A 20,379-nucleotide genomic window follows, 5' to 3' on the forward strand; every position below is an offset into this window, starting at 1 on the left:
TATTACTTCTGCACATTTATTTTCTATTGGTTTATGCTCTGGCCTTTAACCTGAGGCTGCTCAGGAACAATATGTTCCTGCTACTGTATATTGTTTAATCAGTCTATGAATATGAGTAGATACAGGTGAAGACACATTGTGCATTAACTATGAGCAGAAGACACAGGTTTGTATCACTGATCACCAAAAACACAAACCTCCTTCCTTCTTTACATTTATTTCAGCATTTGTATGCTTTATAATCAGATAGATCAGTGTAGAGCAACAGGAAACCACAGACAGAAAGGGGAGACACTCAGATTTGAACCATCACGCTTTAGTGTGCACTAACTGGTTAAGCCACCAGACACGCCTGACCTGCTCAATGCAGCTACTGAAATGCTGAAGTTGTATATACTGTAGGACTACATTGTAGGCTACATATGGGCTGATTTTATTAACTTATTACTGTAGTATTAGATTACAGACTCTTTTTTTGCTCTTGTTTTTCTCTATTTTCTCTTTTTTTCTTTACTATTTATATACCTATGCTGCTACATTGTCTGAAGGAAACCGAAACAAAAGTAAGTTTTACTCTTACAGTATGTACCCATACACAAAATGTAACAATAGAGACCAACCTTGAACCTGCTCTATTCACTTTGTTTAACAGAAGAAATGAACTCCATATACATCATCATCACAGCTCTGGCACTGACAGCAAATGCACAAGGTAGGTTTCAATATATCTGCATATTTTCACCATTTTATCAATCTCTTATTGCAAATAGTTCAAGGAAAAATGAAAAGCAGTACATGAGAACTGTCTTTAATCATCATTTACTGTTCCCATTTATAAAGTGTTTATTTTTAAATGTAATTTTTCATCAAATATACAAACTGTACATGAAATAATTCTAAGGGAAGGAGCACTACTGAACCACATTACATGCAGAAAAAATACTATATTTGTACTGTGTTTTATACTGTGTAACTTTTTTAATTTAAAAAAAGTTTCTTTCTCGTTGGGACGCGTATAGATCTGCTATACATCAGCTATTTTAGCTATAAAAAAAAACAACTTTCATTTGATTAACTGTTCCACCCTTAGTCACGAGTGTATGACCCTGACACTTGCGCCAAAATGTAGAATCAGAAATTAACCGGAAATATGTTTATTATAGTATTTAGATAATACCTTTTCTAATAATGTTGTTGCATTCCAAAATATCCTTGATATACTGGTGACCCCCTCTATGTAGGACCCTGCACCATTCGTTCTGGAGCGGTACTTCCCAGATTTTTGTTTCAAACTATGGGAATTGCATTTCCAACAACCAAAGGTGTTACAAAAATAAATAAATAAACCTAAAATGGAAAGTGGTTACACATTATGACTTTACTTAACAAATTCCACATGGACTCAAATAGGTTGGCACAGTGTCCTTTGTCATAATTACAATGTTAAAACAAATTCATAGCAAACTGGGTAAACTGGGTATTTTAATGACATGACTTGGAAATAGTATTGTGGCATCAACCCATCCCCCAGATGAAATAAATATATTAGTAATGTATTATGATACCTACACCATACACTAGTATTTATATTGATAGATTTTCTATTGTATTTTCTTTCTCTTTACCAGGTTCTACAGTGTGTAATTTGGCTGAAGGTAACAAAACTTGTTTTGTAGCGTTGGGGGAGCCTCTGTTAATTCGTCTGACCTCTACAAGTAATGCTGACATAGAGATTGTGTTTAAAAGAGGCAATTACATAATTCTAACAATAAAAAAACTAAACTGCGTTGGGGAATGGGGAAATCGATGTAAATTCTTACACAATGGAACTTTAAGGCTGGACTCCACAGTGAAGAATGATTCTGGAGATTACCAGTTGGAAGCATTTGATTCCTCTGGTAAATCACTGCGGAAATTCTCCATGAAACTACAAATACAAGGTATAGGCTCCAATTTGTGTTTATTTGTTTGTTTATTTTTGTTTTTTCTAGACACATTTCTCTCTTAGCAATAATGAAGAATAAAAAAATGGACTGTGCTGTATTTCTAAATGTGAGAATAGCATACAATGATGATTTCTTTAGGGGTTAATAGGCTTGTAATTAGGTCGATTGGATAAAAAAAAAAAAGATATCAATACAACTTTAAGTGGACAGAAAAAATATAATTGTGCATGCTGTTTGTGCGTGCGTGCGTGCGTGCGTGCGTTTGCTTTCCAGCTCCTGTGTCAGTGTCAGATGTATCTCAGGATTGTGTATCAGCAGAAGAGAAGAAGGTCAGCTGTTCTTCAAAGGGAGATGACCTTGAGTTCATCTTGCAGCTGGACAACCAAGTAAAGGTCCTGACCACCAGCCAGTCACTGAGCAGTGCCACACCTGACCATGCCAAACTGAGCAGCATCAGCTTACATGGTCAATTAGTGGGACCCTTGACTTGTGTTGTTAAGAACAAAGTCAGTGTCAATCAAACAGTCATCCAGCTAATAGCCTGTGGAGGTGAGAGAAGGATCATTCTTGACTTTTTATTGATGTCAGAAGATATTTTATCAGTAACCATTTACTGAAATACACGTATCTTAATTCATGTGGGGGTGAAAAACCTACACACAAAACAAAAGGATGCACTTAATAGAGCACAAATCTCCACTGGGAGGTACATATGCCCTCCATCTTTCTGTGTGTGTGTGGCATGTGATGACAGAATTATTGGGGTTATGCAAGTGTATGAAATGGAACATGACACTGGAAGGGAACTGGGCTATGACAAAGGATGCTGATTGTTAATTCCTAGTGTCAATTACGTTTGTATACGGGTGGACTGGGAACACAAATCCGGAATTAAAATGACATCTGTCCAACTTTACATTCAAATGAAAAAGAAGTCAGCATGCAGCCAAAGCCTGTCAACCAGCTGATCAGTCAGGCTATCAAAGTAATACAAACTAAAGTGAACGTGATAGGACCTCTCTACAGTATGTGTGTTTTGCACTCCATACAGTAGTGTACTGCGTATAGGCAGCACTAATTCGACAGCACTTGCAGTGTCGCACTCCATGGCAGGAAAGTGAGGACATCCGCCTATTAGATTATTTTAACATTAGCCAAAAAGATTAAGGAACATTTTGCGGCATAATCTCTTTAATAATGAGACACGTATGTGTCTGGTTCATTGTGACACCTGGGAGAGCAGTATACAAGGAAGATAGCTTTCCTTGGGTTGGCTCCCACAGTGTCAGTTTGCTTGCCATCAGTTCCGGGTGCCTGACACAGTGCCCTGCCAGCCTCATGCTTATTTCTTTGTGACCCGCAGGAGGCTCCCATAGATATCCACATTTCTGATAAGATCCTACCATGTGACATCAAGTGCCATTCATAGCATTCTTTTGTAGACGCCATCCAGGGCCATGAACATTAGATGTATGATCACGGTTAAGTCAGTCTAGCACTAACTTAAACGTGAAGAACACGCTTCAAGTTAAAAGATTGAGTGATATTTAAGAAGTCATTAACAAAAGAAGAGATAGATAAATGCTCTTTGGTGATACGGGTAGGAGCATACTGTATGAACAAAAAAGGGTTTTCAAAGAAGTACTGCTTAACTCCCGATTGGTGTGGACTGCAGACTTGGAAAATAATTCCAAGGCACTCCGTCTTTGATGAAAAAAATATCATATTTATTTAGAGCAAGGCAAAACATTATGACCAACATATATCGACCTAGAAGGTCTTCATCAGGGTCTGTCTAACAATCATCGTTCCAATCATCGCTCATTAGCAAAAGAAATAGAGGGATCCGGATAATCTAGATTAATATTACAATTTGATAGTTCTCTCAAAGTAGTCAGGGGTGGAAAGAAACTAAGTACATTTAATCAAGTACTGTACTTGAGTACAATTTTGAGGTATCTTTACTAGAGTATTTCCAATTTTCTATATTTTTACATCTACTCCGCTACATCTCAGAGACAACTATTGTACTTTTTACTCCACTACAATTATTTTAAAACTTTGATTGGTAGTTAATACAGTAGTTACTTTGTAGATTTTGATTACTATTACACAACATACATAACCACTTCAGCCCTATCTAAACTTTGGCCATTTGAAAATAGCCAATATACAAGCTCACAACATGTCATGATGCGACGTGTTGTATGCTTGTAGATCGGCTATTTTAGACATATTATGGGACATTCTGCATAATGACTACTTTTACTTTTGGTACTTTAAGTATATTTTGATGCCAATACTTTTGTACTTTTACTCAAGTAAATTTTGATTACCGGACTTTTACTTGTAACAGAGTGTTTCTACAGTACATTGCAATATTGATACTTTTACTTAAGTGAAACATTTTAGTACTTTTTCCACCACTGAAAGTAGTATAATATGGTTCTTCTCCTGTTTAGTAGTAGTAAAAAGTAAAGTAAAGGAACAAAAGAAAAGCAGTGTCAACAAGCATACTGTTTAACCTTTTTTGATCCAGCACCCAGCCTATATTATGGTCTGGGATGTGCGTGTCTTTTAGCTGTTTATGAGCTTCTCTCTCAAACTAATTGTAGCTTATACCATCAGTTAAACCATTATAATTATTTTTTACAATATAATCTTACTGATTTCGGTTTGTAGCATTGAGTGTACAGCAGTGTATTTCAGTCTGTTTATAATGGCATCTCTTTGCTATCAGTGCCTGTGGAACAGTGTTCTCTACATGTGGGAATGATTATAGGACTACTTGTGGTAATTCTACTGATGACCCTGCTGCTCCTGCTGTGTCGTATCAGATCATCCAAAGGTGAGTAGTGGTACTTACTTCTAGTATTACAATCACTGAGGAACTCAATACCATGGCAAAGCAATTTGAAGGACAACTTACAGTACCTACAGTATGTGGCCTTTTTTTTTTTACAGGTCTATGTTGCATCAGGTAAGTACAGTAGTCTATCTATTCTTAAGCATGACAGTAGTATAAATCTTGTTTATTTCTTTATGCTGCTAAACATTTTTTTTCATTTTAGACCCATTCAGTCTCAGGGAACCAATCAGGGCTCAGCTGCAGACCAGCGTACCAAACAAAATGTGGCTCCAGATGACATATACTGTCCGCTACAGCACGGTCAGCCTTTGAACTAATCCATGTTGGCTCTAACCTGAACCTAAAAAGTTCAATTATTTTCTTTTTTTTGGTACATTTTGTACTAACAAGCAGAATAATTTAATTACTAAATTGAAACAAGAAAATGACCAGTTTGTCCACTTTAATTCTTGTTTGTTTACCAGGCAACACCGATGTCTATGGAGTACTTCACTCTCCTGACCATGAAAATGGTACAGTACATTGTTTAAATATTGTCTAACTTTATTACAATCTTGATTAGTAGAATCATTTTCCAGAATTCTGCATTTTTTGAGGCACATATTGAGGACATTTCCATGGAGTAGAGATCTGTGTGATCTGTTAAAATTAAACTCACTAACGACAAAAATGGGAATGTTAATCCACCCACTAAGTCATCAAATTATTAAAGTATTACAAACATTCTGCAAAGCTTACAAAACTTTCAACTTATGTTGAATGTTTTACAGGGTGGTAATGCTGTGTGTATTGTATGCAGTTTTTGACAGTAATAAAAAGCTGCAGTAAATAAAATGCCAGGATATATATATATTATAATGTAATAATTATAATGCTTGTTCAATAAGATTGTATCCTGTATTACATTTTGTTTCCTTAGATATACGTGTACAACCTAGTCTCCCATTGACAGACGATCTGAGATCCAATACATCTGGGGGATATCGAAACCCATGAGGTAGTTGCTAGACCAGCGGTGAGAATGGCGGCTAACAAACCTAACCCCCCTGTTTTTGACAAATCTATCAAAAGGATAAAACACAAAAAAGGTCAAGAGATTTGAGAGTTTGGTCACATTTATTTTAATAGCCAAATCATGGTAATTATTCAACAAACGAACAAACAAACAACTGTATAGAGTACAAGACAGTGGAATAAACACTGCAATGCAACACTTGTTTGGTCTAATGTTGTGCATGAATAGCTGGGTATTCTGTTAAATGTTTGTACAGATTGTGACATGTTGTCTGAAGGCTACTTGTATTTATCTCTAAGAAATTATAACTTTATTAGGTTTCGAGAGCCTGTAAGGCTTCGAACCCTATTACATCTCTACACTTTCATTATTATTCTTCCGCCGGTTTTGCCAGTTCTGGCCTAACCGCCTGGTCACTTCTTATGAAATTCGGCAATATGGTAGAGGGCTATGCCAAACGGCGAAAACCCGAAACTCACAACCATTGGCCAAAGGGTGGCGCTGTAGCACTCAATTGAAATATGCCAACTTTGAACAGGTACAGCTCATGCCCTGTTCGACCTACAGCCATGAAACTTCGATACACACATGCGTCTCCTCATGCCTAACAACTTTCACTGTTTGACTTTTGACCTCTGACCTTTAGATCTCCCACCATTTCGAATTCTATGAAAAGCAGTAAAAAGCAGTAAAAAAATCACTTCTCCTGGGATTTATGAGCAATCTGTACGAAACTGTATACACATGAACTTTGGACCAATGCCGACAAACGTAACTTAGCGGATTTTCCATAAGTGAAAACGTTAAGCTTTTATAAGCCAATGAAAATTGCAGCTTTTTTTAAATTATTCATCTGCCCCTAACACATACATGCAGACTCACATTTGTTTGACACTTTGCAATATTGTAGAGGGTCCTTCCAAGTATCACTGAAACCAATCTTACTCCAATTGGTCAAAGGGGGGCGCTATAGCAATTTTTTGAAAATGCAAACTTTAAACAGGCAAAAGTCATGCCTCGTTTGGCCGACAGCCGTTAAACCTGCTTACACATGTGCCTTGACTCATGAGGAACACATGTATCACTTTGACCAGTAAGCTCTGCCCTTAGATTGTCTGCAATTTTGAGCAGTTTGAAAAACATTTAAATCCAGGATTTCTGAGCAATTTGCATGAAACTGTGTCAAATACATGTTTGAGGCCCTTTTTCACAGGTTCAGGTGTGTTGGTTCAATAGCTTGATCGCTTAATCATCTGCCTTGAAACCATAGGGTAGCCGGTTCGAATCCCACCTCAGGTAGTCTTAATTATAATTGCATTGCACACAACATGACTATATCAATGAATACATGTGCAATTGGTAAAGATGACGAGAAATGAATACTTGAAAGTAGTTATTTTCAATGTATGACGTACTTCATTCGCGCTTTTGTTTTGTTTTGTTGGATTCTCCCTTTTCACTGTCTAAGGCTGTGTATTGGATAGCTCCACCAGTATGTGTGAGTCTCATGTGCCAAAGGTCCCTGGTTCGAATCCCACTTATTACAGTTCACATTTAAATTGCATTGTACAAAACATGACCCTGTTAATTCAGACATGTGCAATGTTTAGACAATAACACGAAATGCTTTTGAGAGTAGTTGTTTTTTATGTATGACATACTTTCTTGTGAAAATAGCCGATCTACAATCTCACACCTTTTTAGATAGCAACGCGTTGTGAGCTTGTAGATCGACTATTTTCCACTAGTTTCCATTCCGAAATATATTGAGCAGTTTGAAAAACATTTAAACCAAGGATTTCTGAGCAATTTGCGTGAAAGTGTGTCATGTGTGTAAACTCCCTTTTCACTAGTACAGGTCTGTTGGCCCAATGGCTTAATCATCTGCCTTGAAACCACAGGGTTCCTGGTTCGAATCCCACGTCATGTAGAATTCATTATAATTGCATTGCACACAACATGACTGTATCAATGAATACATGTGCAATTGTTAACCAGTAAACTCCGCCCTTAGATTGTCTGCAATTTTGAGCAGTTTGAAAAACATTTAAATCCACTATTTCTGAGCAATTTGCGTGAAAGTGTGTCATGTGTGTGAACTCCCTTTTCATCAGTTCGGGTCTGTTGGCCCAATGGCTTAATCATCTGCCTTGATACCAGAGGGTCGCCGGTTCAAATCTCACCTCATGCAGACCTCAACTCAATTGCATTGCACACAACATGACTGTATCAATGAATGACCAATGCCGACAGACGTGAGCAAGCAGATTTTCCATAAGTGAAAACGTTAAGCTTTTTATAAGCCAATGAAAATTGCAGTTTTATGACAATTATTCATCTGCCCCTAAAACATACATGCAGACTCGCATTTGTTTGACACTTTGCAATATTGTAGAAGGTCATTCCAAGTATCACTGAAACCAATCTTACTCCAATTGGTCAAAGGGGGGCGCTATAGCAATTTTTTGAAAATGCAAACTTTAAACAGGCAAAAGTCATGCCTCGTTTGGCCGACAGCCGTTAAACCTGCTTACACATGTGCCTTGACTCATGAGGAACACATGTATCACTTTGACCAGTAAGCTCTGCCCTTAGATTGTCTGCAATTTTGAGCAGTTTGAAAAACATTTAAATCCAGGATTTCTGAGCAATTTGCGTGAAAGTGTGTCATGTGTTTGAACTCCCTTTTCACTAGTTCAGGTGTGTAGGTTCAATAGCTTGATAGCTTAATCATCTGCCTTGAAACCACAGGGTTGCTGGTTCGAATCCCACCTCAGGTAGACTTCATTATAATTGCATTGCACACAACATGACTGTATCAATGAGGAACATATCTATCACTTTGACCAGTAAGCTCCGCCCTTAGATTGTCTGCAATTTTGAGCAGTTTGAAAAACATTTAAATCCAGCATTTCTGAGCAATTTGCGTGAAAGTGTGTCATGTGTGTGAACTCCTTTTTCATCAGTTCGGGTCTGTTGGCCCAATGGCTTAATCATCTGCCTTGATACCACAGGGTCGCTGGTTCAAATCTCACCTCATGCAGACCTCAACTCAATTGCATTGCACACAACATGACTGTATCAATGCATGTGCAATTGTTAAAGATAACGAGAAATGCATACTTGAAAGTAGTTATTTTCAATGTATGACGTAATTCATTTGCCCTTTTGTTTTGTGTTGTTGGATTCTCCTTTCTCACTATCTGATGCTGTCGATTCAATAGCTCCACCAGTAGAGTGTGACAGTGTCAACAGACACCATCAGGGAGGCCATATCTCTAGCTCAATGAGAAGAGAGGCAGCCTGTGAATCCATAGGTCGCTGGTTCGATCCCTGTCCCCAACAATGCGTTGAGGTGATCATCATTTGGAATTCCCCCTATTCCCATGGATTGGATCCACCCCTCTCACTCATCACCAATCACACCTGCCACATGCACAGTACAATTTTTAGGTACTTTTACTTTACTACTCTACTCTACTGCAATTACAGCAGATGACAGCTTTAGTTACTTGTTACTTTGCAGATGTAATTATTAATACAACACCTACAGTAACCACATACAGCCGATCTACAATGTGACGCGTTATGAGCTTGTATGTATATAATAAGCAACCCATGCTGTATGATAACTTACCACATATGAAATCCAATTCTGTCTATCCAATGGCTCAGTCTGTACTGTGGCCATAGCTGAGTGGTTAGTGAGCCCACCTAGGGAGCCAGAGGCCCTGGTTGCCCCAGGTACGATTCCAGGCCAGGCCAGCAAATGTGTCGATGAAATGAAATTTGTCCCTGAGCAAGACTCTTAACCCCTAATTGCTCACAGGCCCTCATTGGAAACAAGACCGCAAGGACTTTCATGAACGGACCTGGAATTATCCTTATCCTTTACACTGTCTACCCACAAGTCTATAGGTCCCTGGTTCAAACCTCAATTTAACCGGTCCAAATATAATTTACTGAACAAAAATCATGACTTTGTTAATTAATGCATGTTCACTTCTTCTCTCTCGCTCTCTCTCTTACTGCCTCTCTTTCTCACTGCCTCTCTCTCTCTCTCCCTCTCTCTCTCTCTCTCTCTCTCTCTCTTTCTTTTCTCTCTCTCTCTCTCTCTCTCTCTCTCTCTCTCTCTCTCTCTCTCTCTCTCTCTCCCCTTCTCTCTCTCTCTCCCTCTCCCTCTCCCTCTCCCTCTCTCTCTCTCTCTCTCTCTCTGTCACTGTCTGTCTGTCTGCCAGTCTGCCACTCTGTCACTGTCTGTCTGTCTGCCAGTCTGCCACTCTGTCACTGTCTGTCTGTCTGTCTGTCTGCCAGTCTGCCAGTCTGCCACTCTGTCACTCTGTCACAGTCTGTCTGTCTGCCAGTCTGCCACTCTGTCACTGTCTGTCTGTCTGCCAGTCTGCCACTCTGTCACTGTCTGTCTGTCTGCCAGTCTGCCACTCTGTCACTGTCTGTCTGTCTGCCAGTCTGCCAGTCTGCCACAGTCTGTCTGTCTGCCAGTCTGCCACTCTGTCACTGTCTGTCTGTCTGCCAGTCTGCCACTCTGCCACTCTGTCACAGTCTGTCTGTTTGTCTGTCTGCCACTCTGTCACAGTCTGCCAGTCTGCCAGTCTGTCACAGTCTGCCAGTCTGCCACTCTGTCACTGTCTGTCTGTCTGCCAGTCTGCCAGTCTGCCACAGTCTGTCTGTCTGCCAGTCTGCCAGTCTGCCACAGTCTGTCACAGTCTGCCAGTCTGCCAGTCTGCCACTCTGTCACAGTCTGCCAGTCTGCCACTCTGTCAAAGTCTGCCAGTCTGCCAGTCTGCCACTCTGTCACAGTCTGCCAGTCTGCCATTATTCTCGAAACCGCTCATTGCTGCTTGCAGCTATATTTATTATTAATATTTTAACAATTCTAGTGCTCACATTATTTGCAGACTTATATTTAAATATGTGACAGATGTGCTACATAATATACTGTAGCACCAAAAGAGTTTCCCCTGTCATAGGGGCCAAACCACATTCAGTGTTATTTAGCAACATTTCTGTTTAGTGTGAGAGATTATGTTGATGATAAAATTGTCTGCTTCTGCAACTTAGTCATACTTCTCTCTTTTGGACATTTTTTTTTGTTTCCTACAGAGTGAAACAAACAAGTGGTGTCAAAATATGAAATAGTTTCATAAGCCTGTGCAATGCTGGAGACCTTTAGATTGTATTTATTAGACTGACTAAACAAAACAAACACAAATATACAGATTCTACAGACAATAACCATCAACACAATGAAATAAGACACTTAGCATTAGACCAGCTTGGTCTTGCCAAAATCTTGCCATTTTTCTCTGTCCAAGACCTATAAATAGTCATCCATGCCCTTATATCATCCTGTTCGGATTATTGCAATTCCCTATATACAGTACAACAAACTCGGCCTGGGAGAGATCTGAAATCCAGGGAGCACACTTTTCTAGTGCTAGGCAATTTTAATATACACAATTTTGGTTCAACAGTAGTTGTTTGTAAATATGCTTCATAAATACATTTGATACATTTGCTGGTACTAAATTAAATGAAAAACAGACAAAAAAGACAGCATGTAAAAGTGAGGTTACTGAAGGCCACGGAAATGGTTCCTGGGCTGGAGCACACAGTCCATCCAGCTAGGGACAGATTTATTCATGGGCTACCCTATACCCTTGGCTAAAAGGGCCCTTGAATTATAGTTTAAAAAAATATATATAGTCAAATTGGAAAGTATCCTACTAGACAACCCGGATATGATGAATAATTTGTTTCAATTTAATTATATTGTCCTATTCTTCTCTCAACTGAACAATATGAATACGCTATGGTGTGATTTTTCTCTTGATGCTGTAATTAACAAATAACTTTGACAATGCATAATATACTAGTTTTTCTGTTGTCCTCACAGAACAGCCTTGCTTTTTTTTCTTCATGATCATATATTTATACAAATGTGTCAAAAAGATAAAACACAAAAAGCTCGAGAGCCTATGTCTATTGTGGTAACTATCATAATATGATAGTTATTGGTTACCATTATATAATAATAGTAATAAACATTGATATATAATATGATTATGAAAAGAAGTACATCATTTTAATGGTGATGGTATAAATGCTACTATTTAGTATAAGGTATACCTTTGTTTCTTCTGAAAAATATATGTAAACCAAAATGTTGTTTATTTTTGTTTCTTATGTTTTATGCTACTGTGATAATTAATTTAAATGGTAATAAGGTGGGAAAAATAAGCTTCGGCTTCAGCCCATACCTTTTCGGCCAAAAGTCATCTTGTTGACTTAATTGTAATGCATGTTTAACTGTTATGTAAAAAAAAGAATTGTGACCGAAATAAACTAAACTAAACTAAAACTGGTCCTTTGAGTGTAAATATGTATGTAAACTGAGTGCCATGTGTTTTGGGGGACAATTTCATCCTTTGAATTATGCCAATAAAATATTGGGATTCATTTGTTTTGGTTGGAGTAGTTGTATCTTATAATTTTGTGGTCTAGGGTGGCTAGACCACAAAATGACTCAAGCCCATGGGCCCCTACCCCCTAAATCTGGCCATGCATGCAGCAACACAAGGTCCACTCAACTCCCAGCCAAGCAGCAATTATTTCAGCCCAAGCTAAGCAAAAACACTGTCAGATACCTGCATACCCAAAACCGAGCGTATTCAGGCACAGGATGCAGAGTTGCGTGATAGCCCATTGCTATGTGGTAGATCACTATAAGAACAAAACAATTTTATTTTCACAAGTGTGCCACAAGCTTACCGTAAAAAGGGGAAGACTACCAAACTACCTGCAATACTCAGCTAGTTAACCCATAGTAATCCAAGTGGGCCATCGGTCAGCGTTAGCACACAGAAAATGCAACATTAAAACAAACTGTCATGTTCATAATTATGCATGGGATCTGGCTGATGATCGCTCAAACATACTGCAAGATGGAGAGATATACCTGTTCTAGTAGTAACTGACTAAAGCCAAAGATCAACCGCAATTGGCATACTTGGAATAACAGTATTGTTTTAACAACAGTGACATCATGACCTAGTGCACACGAATAGGGGGAGGGAATCGACATCAAGTGTGTGTTGGCGGTGCAAAGAATGGATGCATGGATTTGGCTCCTTTTTGTGTGCAACATTATATATCTCAGAAGCTCAATGCTGATACGTGGGTTGTTTGCACCTAGAAGACATTGGCATACTCAGCCATGCCCCCAAATATGTGTGTCTCAAAGAATACCATGGAGACAGCATCACAGCAGAGACTCTCATGGTGAACAGAATTTACTGCTGCCTTTAAACGGCAAGTGTCAATCAGGCAGATGTCATTCACACACAATTGTTGACTATCGTCCCACTAATAGGAGTGAGTGGAGAATATGGGCAGAGGTGGCAAGGTGGCGAGGAGAGAGATAGACAATGCTCACCCTGCTACATGAACCTTTAAAGAAGTAACAACAAAAACATGCACTAATGTGTCATGTCAAAATCCTGCAGTATTTTGAGTACAGTAAGTCATTTGTACTAGGTTGCGTTCCTAATCATGCAATTATAGGCTGAGGGAAAATTGGACCGTCAATCAGATTCAGTGTGCATGCGTGTGTGCGTGCGTGCGTGCTTGTCTGTGTGTGACCATTCTCCTGCAAACACATTGTAGGAGGGCCCGCTCTTTATCCTGCTCCCCACCCAAAGGGCCCCAGTGCAACCACACTGCCTCCACTGTCACTTGCACCCCTGTGTCTGTGACGTGGGTATCTGCAGGATGTAGGAGGAGGTGTTGACCTTAACTGGATGATCAGCTTTTGAGTGGTGTGGTTAGTGCCCAAGTAGCTCAGTCGTTTAGAGACTACTCACAGTTTCGATATAGCTATAATAGCTACAGTGTACAGACTATATTTTAGCTGTCCAATTCATTATATTAAAATTTAAGAAGCATTATTATGCTGAACCAAAACCCTCTTTTAATCACAAGAAAACACGCATCACTAAATACAATGCATCATGGGTAAGGTGAACACTTCGCTGAGTTGTCTTCACACCAGCTTCCTCAATCTACCACTATCTTACCACATCCGTCCGTCTCTCTCTCTCTCTCTCTCTCTCTCTCTCTCTCTCTCTCTCTGCAGTAAACAAAGTAAACTTTAGCTGTGGCTACTGTTGAAACAGGCAATGGAACAAGCTGTGGTTTTCATATCACACATGTCCATCAACAGACATGCAACGTTTTGTCTAGACTTCTCAAATACCTATCTCAAGCAAGTCTCTGCAAGCTGGTTTTCATACTGCACTGAAATTAAACCATTGTTTCCTGGAAAGAATAAAAATGCAATTGAAAATCTAAAAAGTGACCGTATATGCTTTGAAAAACTGTCCAAAGTTGTAAGGTAACGTATGTATACATGCATCGGTATGGTCCTTTAAGAAGTTTCGATGATTGAGTGCACTCAATTTAAAAACATTTAGCACCTGTCTTACAATGAATACACATAGTCAACAACACCAGAAGTGAAGCCGAATGGTCCCATCATCATCTACAGTGCACTTTAGTCAATACAAGTGGAAGCGTCAATGTTCTTGTTCCAACCACTAATCAACTTAGTAGTGCACTTACAGAATTGAAATTACATAAACCATTGACTGTGCAGGTAAACATTTAGTTAACTCACTGCAATTACCCTACTGTTAATAAGAACAAATCCATTCGATTTCTAAATATTAATGGTCGAAAAAGTTATGTCATTAGTGGGATCACGTCGGTGTCACAGTTATCCTCTATTGTGCATAATTAAAAATTATCATTGTCTGTCTGTCTGTCTGTCTGTCTGTCTGTCTAGATAGCTGTCTAGCTATCTAGTCCCTGATTAGCTTTGCTCCTACCATGTGTACCATGTTTGCGTTATTGTTCATAGTGCCTGCTCAAGTATTGAATTAAACATGTACACTTTTGCTTTTCATCCATCCTACCACAAACCATATACCACACCTCACATTTAACAATAGTGTTTGTCTCCACCCCCTCTACAGTAGCAGTCATCCTCAATTTCATGCTGTTCCAATACACATAACAACACCTTTTACTCATGTAAGTACATTAATGAGATTTTAATTCAATACAAAAATATTATTATTGTATTACTTCTGCACATTTATTTTCTGTTGGGTTATGCTCTGGCCTTTACCTGAGGCTGCTCAGGAACACTATGTTCCTGCTATATTGTTTAATCAGTCTATGAATATGAGTAGAGACAGGTGGAGACACATTGTGCATTAGCTACTGTATAAGCAGAAGACAGGTTTGTATCACTGATCACCAAAAACACAAACACCACCAAGCTCAAATCTATACTTCTTTACAATTATTTCTGCATTTTGTATGCTTTATAATCAGATAGATTTGTGTGCAGAGCAACAGGAAACCACGGACAGAGAGGGGGACAGTCAGATTTTAACCATCACACACACAAGAAGCATAGTGTGCACTAACTGGCTAAGCCACCAGACGCACCTGCCGCTCAATGCAGCTACTGATAAATGCTGAAGTTGTATATACTGTATAGGCCTACATTGTAGGCTACATATGCGCTGATTTTATTATCTTATTACTGTTATATTAGATTACTGACTCTTTTTTTGCTCTTGCTTTTTCTCTATTTTCTCTTTTTTTCTTTACTATTTATATTACCTTTGCTGCTACATTGTCTGAAGGAAACCGAAACAAAAGTAAGTTTTACTCTTACAGTATGTACCCATACACAAAATGTAACAATAGAGACCAACCTTGAACCTTGAACCTCCTCTATTCACTTTGTTTAACAGAGGAAATGAACTCTATATACATCATCATCACCACAGCTCTGGCACTGACAGCAAATGCACAAGGTAGGTTTCAATAAAAATCTGCATTTTTCACCATTTTGTCAATCTCTTATTGCAAATAGTTCAAGGGAAAATGAATAGCAGTACATGAGAACTGTCTTTAATTATCATTTAATATATGAATGGTTACAACTGTTCCCATTTTTAAAGTCTTTATTTTAAAATGTAATTTTTCATCAAATATACAAAGTGTACATGAAATAGTTCTGAGGAAAAGGAGCACTGCTGAACCATATTACATGCGTGTTTTATCCTGTGTACGTTTTTTAATAACAGTTTGTTGCGACACGTGTAGATCTGTTATTTTAGCTATTAACATTTTTTCTTGCAAATTTTGACTGGGTAAACTGGGTATTTTAATGTCTTGGAAATAGTATTGTGGCATCACCCCCTCCCCCAGATGAAATAAATACACCGACACCATACACCAGTATATTTATTTCTGTTGTATTTTATTTCTCTTAACCAGGTTCTACAGTGTGTAATTTGGCTGAAGGTAACAAAACTTGTTTTGGAGCATTGGGGGAGCCTCTGTCAATTCATCTGACCTCTAATGATACAAAAGAGACGATTCAGTTTAAAAGAGACACATTTACAATTCTAACAACAAAAAAAACAAACTGCATTGGGGAATGGGAAAAGCGATGTCAATTCTTACCCAATGGAACTTTAAGGCTGGACTCCTCAATGAAGAAAGATTCTGGAGATTACCAGTTGGAAACATTTGGTAAACCATCGGGTACATTACTGCGGAAATTCTCCATGAAACTACAAATACAAGGTAGGCTCCAAAATATATGTGTTTGTTTGCTTTTTTTTATATTTATATACACATTTCTCTATTAGCAATAATGAAGAATAAAAAAATGGACAGTGCTGTATTTCTAAATGTGAGAATAGCATACAATGATGATTTTTTTGGGGGGGTGGGGTTAATAGGCTTGTAATTAGGTTGATTGGACAATTTATTTAATAAGATATCAATACAACTTTTAGTGGAGAGAAAAATGTTTTTTTAACAGTTACAATCGGACTGTAATAGAACCGTTTTTGGCTCTACAATTGAAAGTTTAATAAGTGACTGTGAGTTACACATCAAATTGTGCGTGCTGTTCGCGTGTGTGTGTGTGCGCTTGCTTTCCAGCTCCTGTGTCAGAGTCAGATGTATCTCAGGAGTGTGTGTCACCAGAAGAGAACAAGGTCAGCTGTTCTTCAAAGGGAGATGACCTTGAGTTCATCTGGAAGCTGGACAACCAAGTAATGACCCTGACCACCAGCCAGTCACTGAGCAGTGCCACACCTGACCATGCCAAACTGAGCAGCATCAGCTTGCATGGTCAATTAGTGGGACCCTTGACTTGTGTAGTTAAGAACAAAGTCAGTGTCAATCAAACAGTCATCCAGCTAACAGCCTGTGGAGGTGAGAGAAAGATCATTCTTGACTTTTGTTGATGTCAGTTTGTTGATACCATTGTTTGCCCCGGGAGGCATGCGTTAATCCGACAGACCTTTTCTCTGACTATGTGGCATCCGCGTGCGGTTAGGGTTAGGGTGCGGGTTTGGTTCGGGTTTACTGTTTAATGTCGGAGCACTGCGCTGTCGGAGGAATGCGCTGTCGGACTAACGTATTGCACCCGTTTGCCCCTCCTACAATGCACTTATGGTACCTTATTTAAAGTTGGGATGAAAACTGTTCAAATATAACCAATGCACCAATGTTGTTGACGGAAAGATAAACGAAATATATTTTGTGTGATGCTCCATGGCTGCAAATTACTTAGTAACTACAGTGTGAATCATTAGGAAGGCATAAACTCTCATGGTCTTAAAGGTAGGGTAAGTGATATTTTTGGGTTAAAACAAAAAGTATTTTGTTAAAAGGTTAAAGCACTATATTCTGATAGTAATCATTGCTACAGAGTGTTTGTTCAGTAACAGGTGTCTCCCCGTCTCTCCAGCTCTTTAATAAACAGAAAATACATTTTCCGGTAGGTGTCAAAATCTCAGCCAATCAGGAGAAAGTACCAATTTTTAAGCTTAATTTTTATAGTGTTCCAGTTCCAATTTTGCCTGCTCATTTCTTAGTGTCATCACTTCCAATTTCACTTGTTTAATCTATATCCTGATCCTGAGTTCTCTATCCTGATTGGATAACATTGGAAATGAAACTGAAACTGAAACAAAAATGCATTTTCTGTTTTATAAAGAGCTGGAGAGACAAGGAGACTCCTTTTACTGAACAAACAGTCTATAGAAATGAGTACTATCAGAATATAGAGCTATTTAACACTTATTTTAACCAAAGAAAATCACTTACCCTACCTTTAACTCTTGTAAAACCAGACTCCTCGTTCAAGCTGGATGGTGTGACTGTGATTATAGCTATTATTGCTGCCACCGCTCTCAACTTCCTTCTGGCTCTGTGTGTTTGCATCTTCATTCTGCGTAAGAGAACCAGCTCCCAGGCTGATTGCCCTACTATTAATGCAGGTAAAATGCACAACTACTGACATTTACTGAGTATAGATACAGCAAGAAAGCAAACCTCTGCCATGGCCTAAAAATCTCCACAGTTTTCTCATTTGAAAGTTTGGCTACGTGATGGCATTATAGAGGAAAGGTCATCATGGGCTTACCAAAATGTATATTCTTCCTCTTGTGGGCATGTATATATGCAGCAAATCTTGTGTCTGTACAACTAGGGGGTCAAGACTCTTTAAGAGACACTGTATGTGTGGAGTCTGTGTGGAGTTTGCATGTTCTCCCGTGTCTCCTAGGGTAGGTACCCTCACAAAAACATGCAGTAATCCTGGTCTCTATACTGCCTCCCCCTGGTCAGCCGGGGCGCCTGATGGAGGGGAAAGGAACTGTGTTCCTTCCACGTGCTACGTCTAACCAGGGAACCTCCCCCCTGTCGGGTGATAAGAAGCGGCTTGCTAGCTCTCATGCATTGAAGGAGGCATGAGCTCGGCTCTAGGCTCTCCCTAGGCTGGCAGAGGGAGTGTAGCGCCCAGGATTACATAGGCAATTGGCACTGGGTGAAAAAATGGGTTACAAAATCGTGGGATAAAAATGTATATAAAAAAAGAGACACTGTATGCTCATTTGAAAATCATAACCACACCATGAATAAAGAATTTAATTATAGCTGCTGCGCATCAGTCGGTCAGGCCGGGCATTTTGAGGAAGCAGAAAAATAAACAAGGAAATGGAAGATGTATAAAGGAATAGTGTGTAGAGTTTTGAAATAACTTCCATTACTCAAGGCAGTTATCTACCACAGTATGAAACTCATTTGTCATCAGTTGCTGTAATACATTTTAAATGTAGCTTGTCTTTGCAATCCTAAAACAGGGGTTACCACACCAATTTTCCTAGGACAAGAAAGTCAGAATCCCCTGATTTACAGCATCTCACACTTTGCCCATTCTGTCTTTATTCTAGGTAACTCTGAACGTGACAGTGTTATCTATGCTGACGTCACCGTGAATAAGAAAAAACAAAAGGCTAGACATCCACCCCCAACAAATGATCAAGTAGTGTATGGGAACGTTGTGTTTTCCAGTTCCTGACCTGATTGAATGTCCATGGACACTGACTGACCATTGATATTTTTCAATCGTCAGTCAGCATACACTTGTGAGTCTTCCCATGGTTTCTTTGTTTTCTGTCAAGGGTTTTCTTTGCCCTGGTTGAGGGTCTACGCCAGGGGTTTTCTACTGATGGTGAGCCAGGGTCAGGGACCACCATTCTGACTAAGAAGCAACACTGTTGTGTTGGTTGGAGATATGGGTTAAGATTAGGATTTTTCTTGGGTTGCACAGACTCTGTCTATTCTTGGCTATAGAGTGGTGGACAGGGACAGAGTTGTGGTCTAAGTGTCTCAAAAAAAAAAAACTCACTTTGCAACATTACTGAATGCTTCATCAGGGACCACATACAATACTAAGCCATAGGGTGCCAGTTTTGGTTTCCATTATTAATCTTGCGATATTGCTTAATTCTTTCAAAATTTCCTTTCCATAATTTGGATGTTGTAATTTTATTGTTGATTCTCTTAATGTATTGATTTCATACTGCATTCTTTTGTCCTTTTATGAGCAGCACTTTGTAACTTTGTGCGTTTTAAGCAAAGTGTATAATAATAATAATTCATCTTCAAATAATAATAATTATTATTATTACTATTATTGTTATTAATATTCATGTATTTTTTAAACTTCATGGCTATGGAATCACCTGATGTTTTTATGTTGACATCTCAAATTCTCATTCTGATGTTATTACAATGGGAGGGCATTTTTACACATTGCATTGGGGAAAACATTCTGTTTTGTTTTGTTTAGAATGAAGGGATGCACTTTGTATGGTCACCATTATATCAATGATTGTTCTGTTCAATTATCAACTCATTTCATGTTGGATTCTGGCTTAACTCAAAATTAAACCTTTCACCTGTCCTGTATGTTCATTATTATTTAGCTTTGCACTAAACCCCAGAGGCTTTCTGAAGTATCGGTCTGTGCAGGAACAACACAGACAACATGGTGGAGAGCACAAATTAGGTTGTTTAGATACACCACATTATTAATGCTTTAACATTAAAGGCCCAATCTGTAATTGTCTTGCTCAAATACATTTGAATTA

The 20,379-nt window shown here is 38.8% G+C and overlaps 1 protein-coding gene across 5 annotated transcripts; it reads left to right on the top strand.

Annotated features, from left to right (window-relative positions):
- The first annotated feature begins 405 nt into the window (after window positions 1-405).
- LOC311056811 (uncharacterized protein) lies at window positions 406-19,570 on the top strand. 5 transcript variants are annotated; one of them, XM_084073628.1, is made up of 9 exons: window positions 406-563; window positions 653-712; window positions 1,629-1,940; window positions 2,220-2,495; window positions 4,687-4,794; window positions 4,911-4,926; window positions 5,018-5,115; window positions 5,280-5,327; window positions 5,735-6,015. In XM_084073628.1, the coding sequence occupies exons 2-9, from the start codon at window positions 658-660 to the stop codon at window positions 5,809-5,811; spliced, it is 990 nt and encodes a 329-aa protein (XP_083929754.1). In that variant the 5' UTR covers window positions 406-563; window positions 653-657; the 3' UTR covers window positions 5,812-6,015. The 5 variants fall into 5 exon arrangements, with proteins under 5 accessions (XP_083929754.1, XP_083929756.1, XP_083929757.1 ...); XM_084073629.1 differs by lacking the exon at window positions 406-563 and having other exon boundaries at window positions 628-712; XM_084073630.1 differs by lacking the exons at window positions 1,629-1,940; window positions 2,220-2,495; window positions 4,687-4,794; ... (2 more) ...; window positions 5,280-5,327; window positions 5,735-6,015 and adding exons at window positions 16,202-16,513; window positions 16,877-17,152; window positions 18,076-18,222; window positions 19,177-19,570.
- The last annotated feature ends 809 nt before the right edge of the window (window positions 19,571-20,379 follow it).

Source organism: Gymnoscopelus microlampas (genome assembly GCF_963454915.1).
Source record: "Gymnoscopelus microlampas genome assembly, chromosome: 12".
Taxonomy (NCBI): domain Eukaryota; kingdom Metazoa; phylum Chordata; class Actinopteri; order Myctophiformes; family Myctophidae; genus Gymnoscopelus; species Gymnoscopelus microlampas.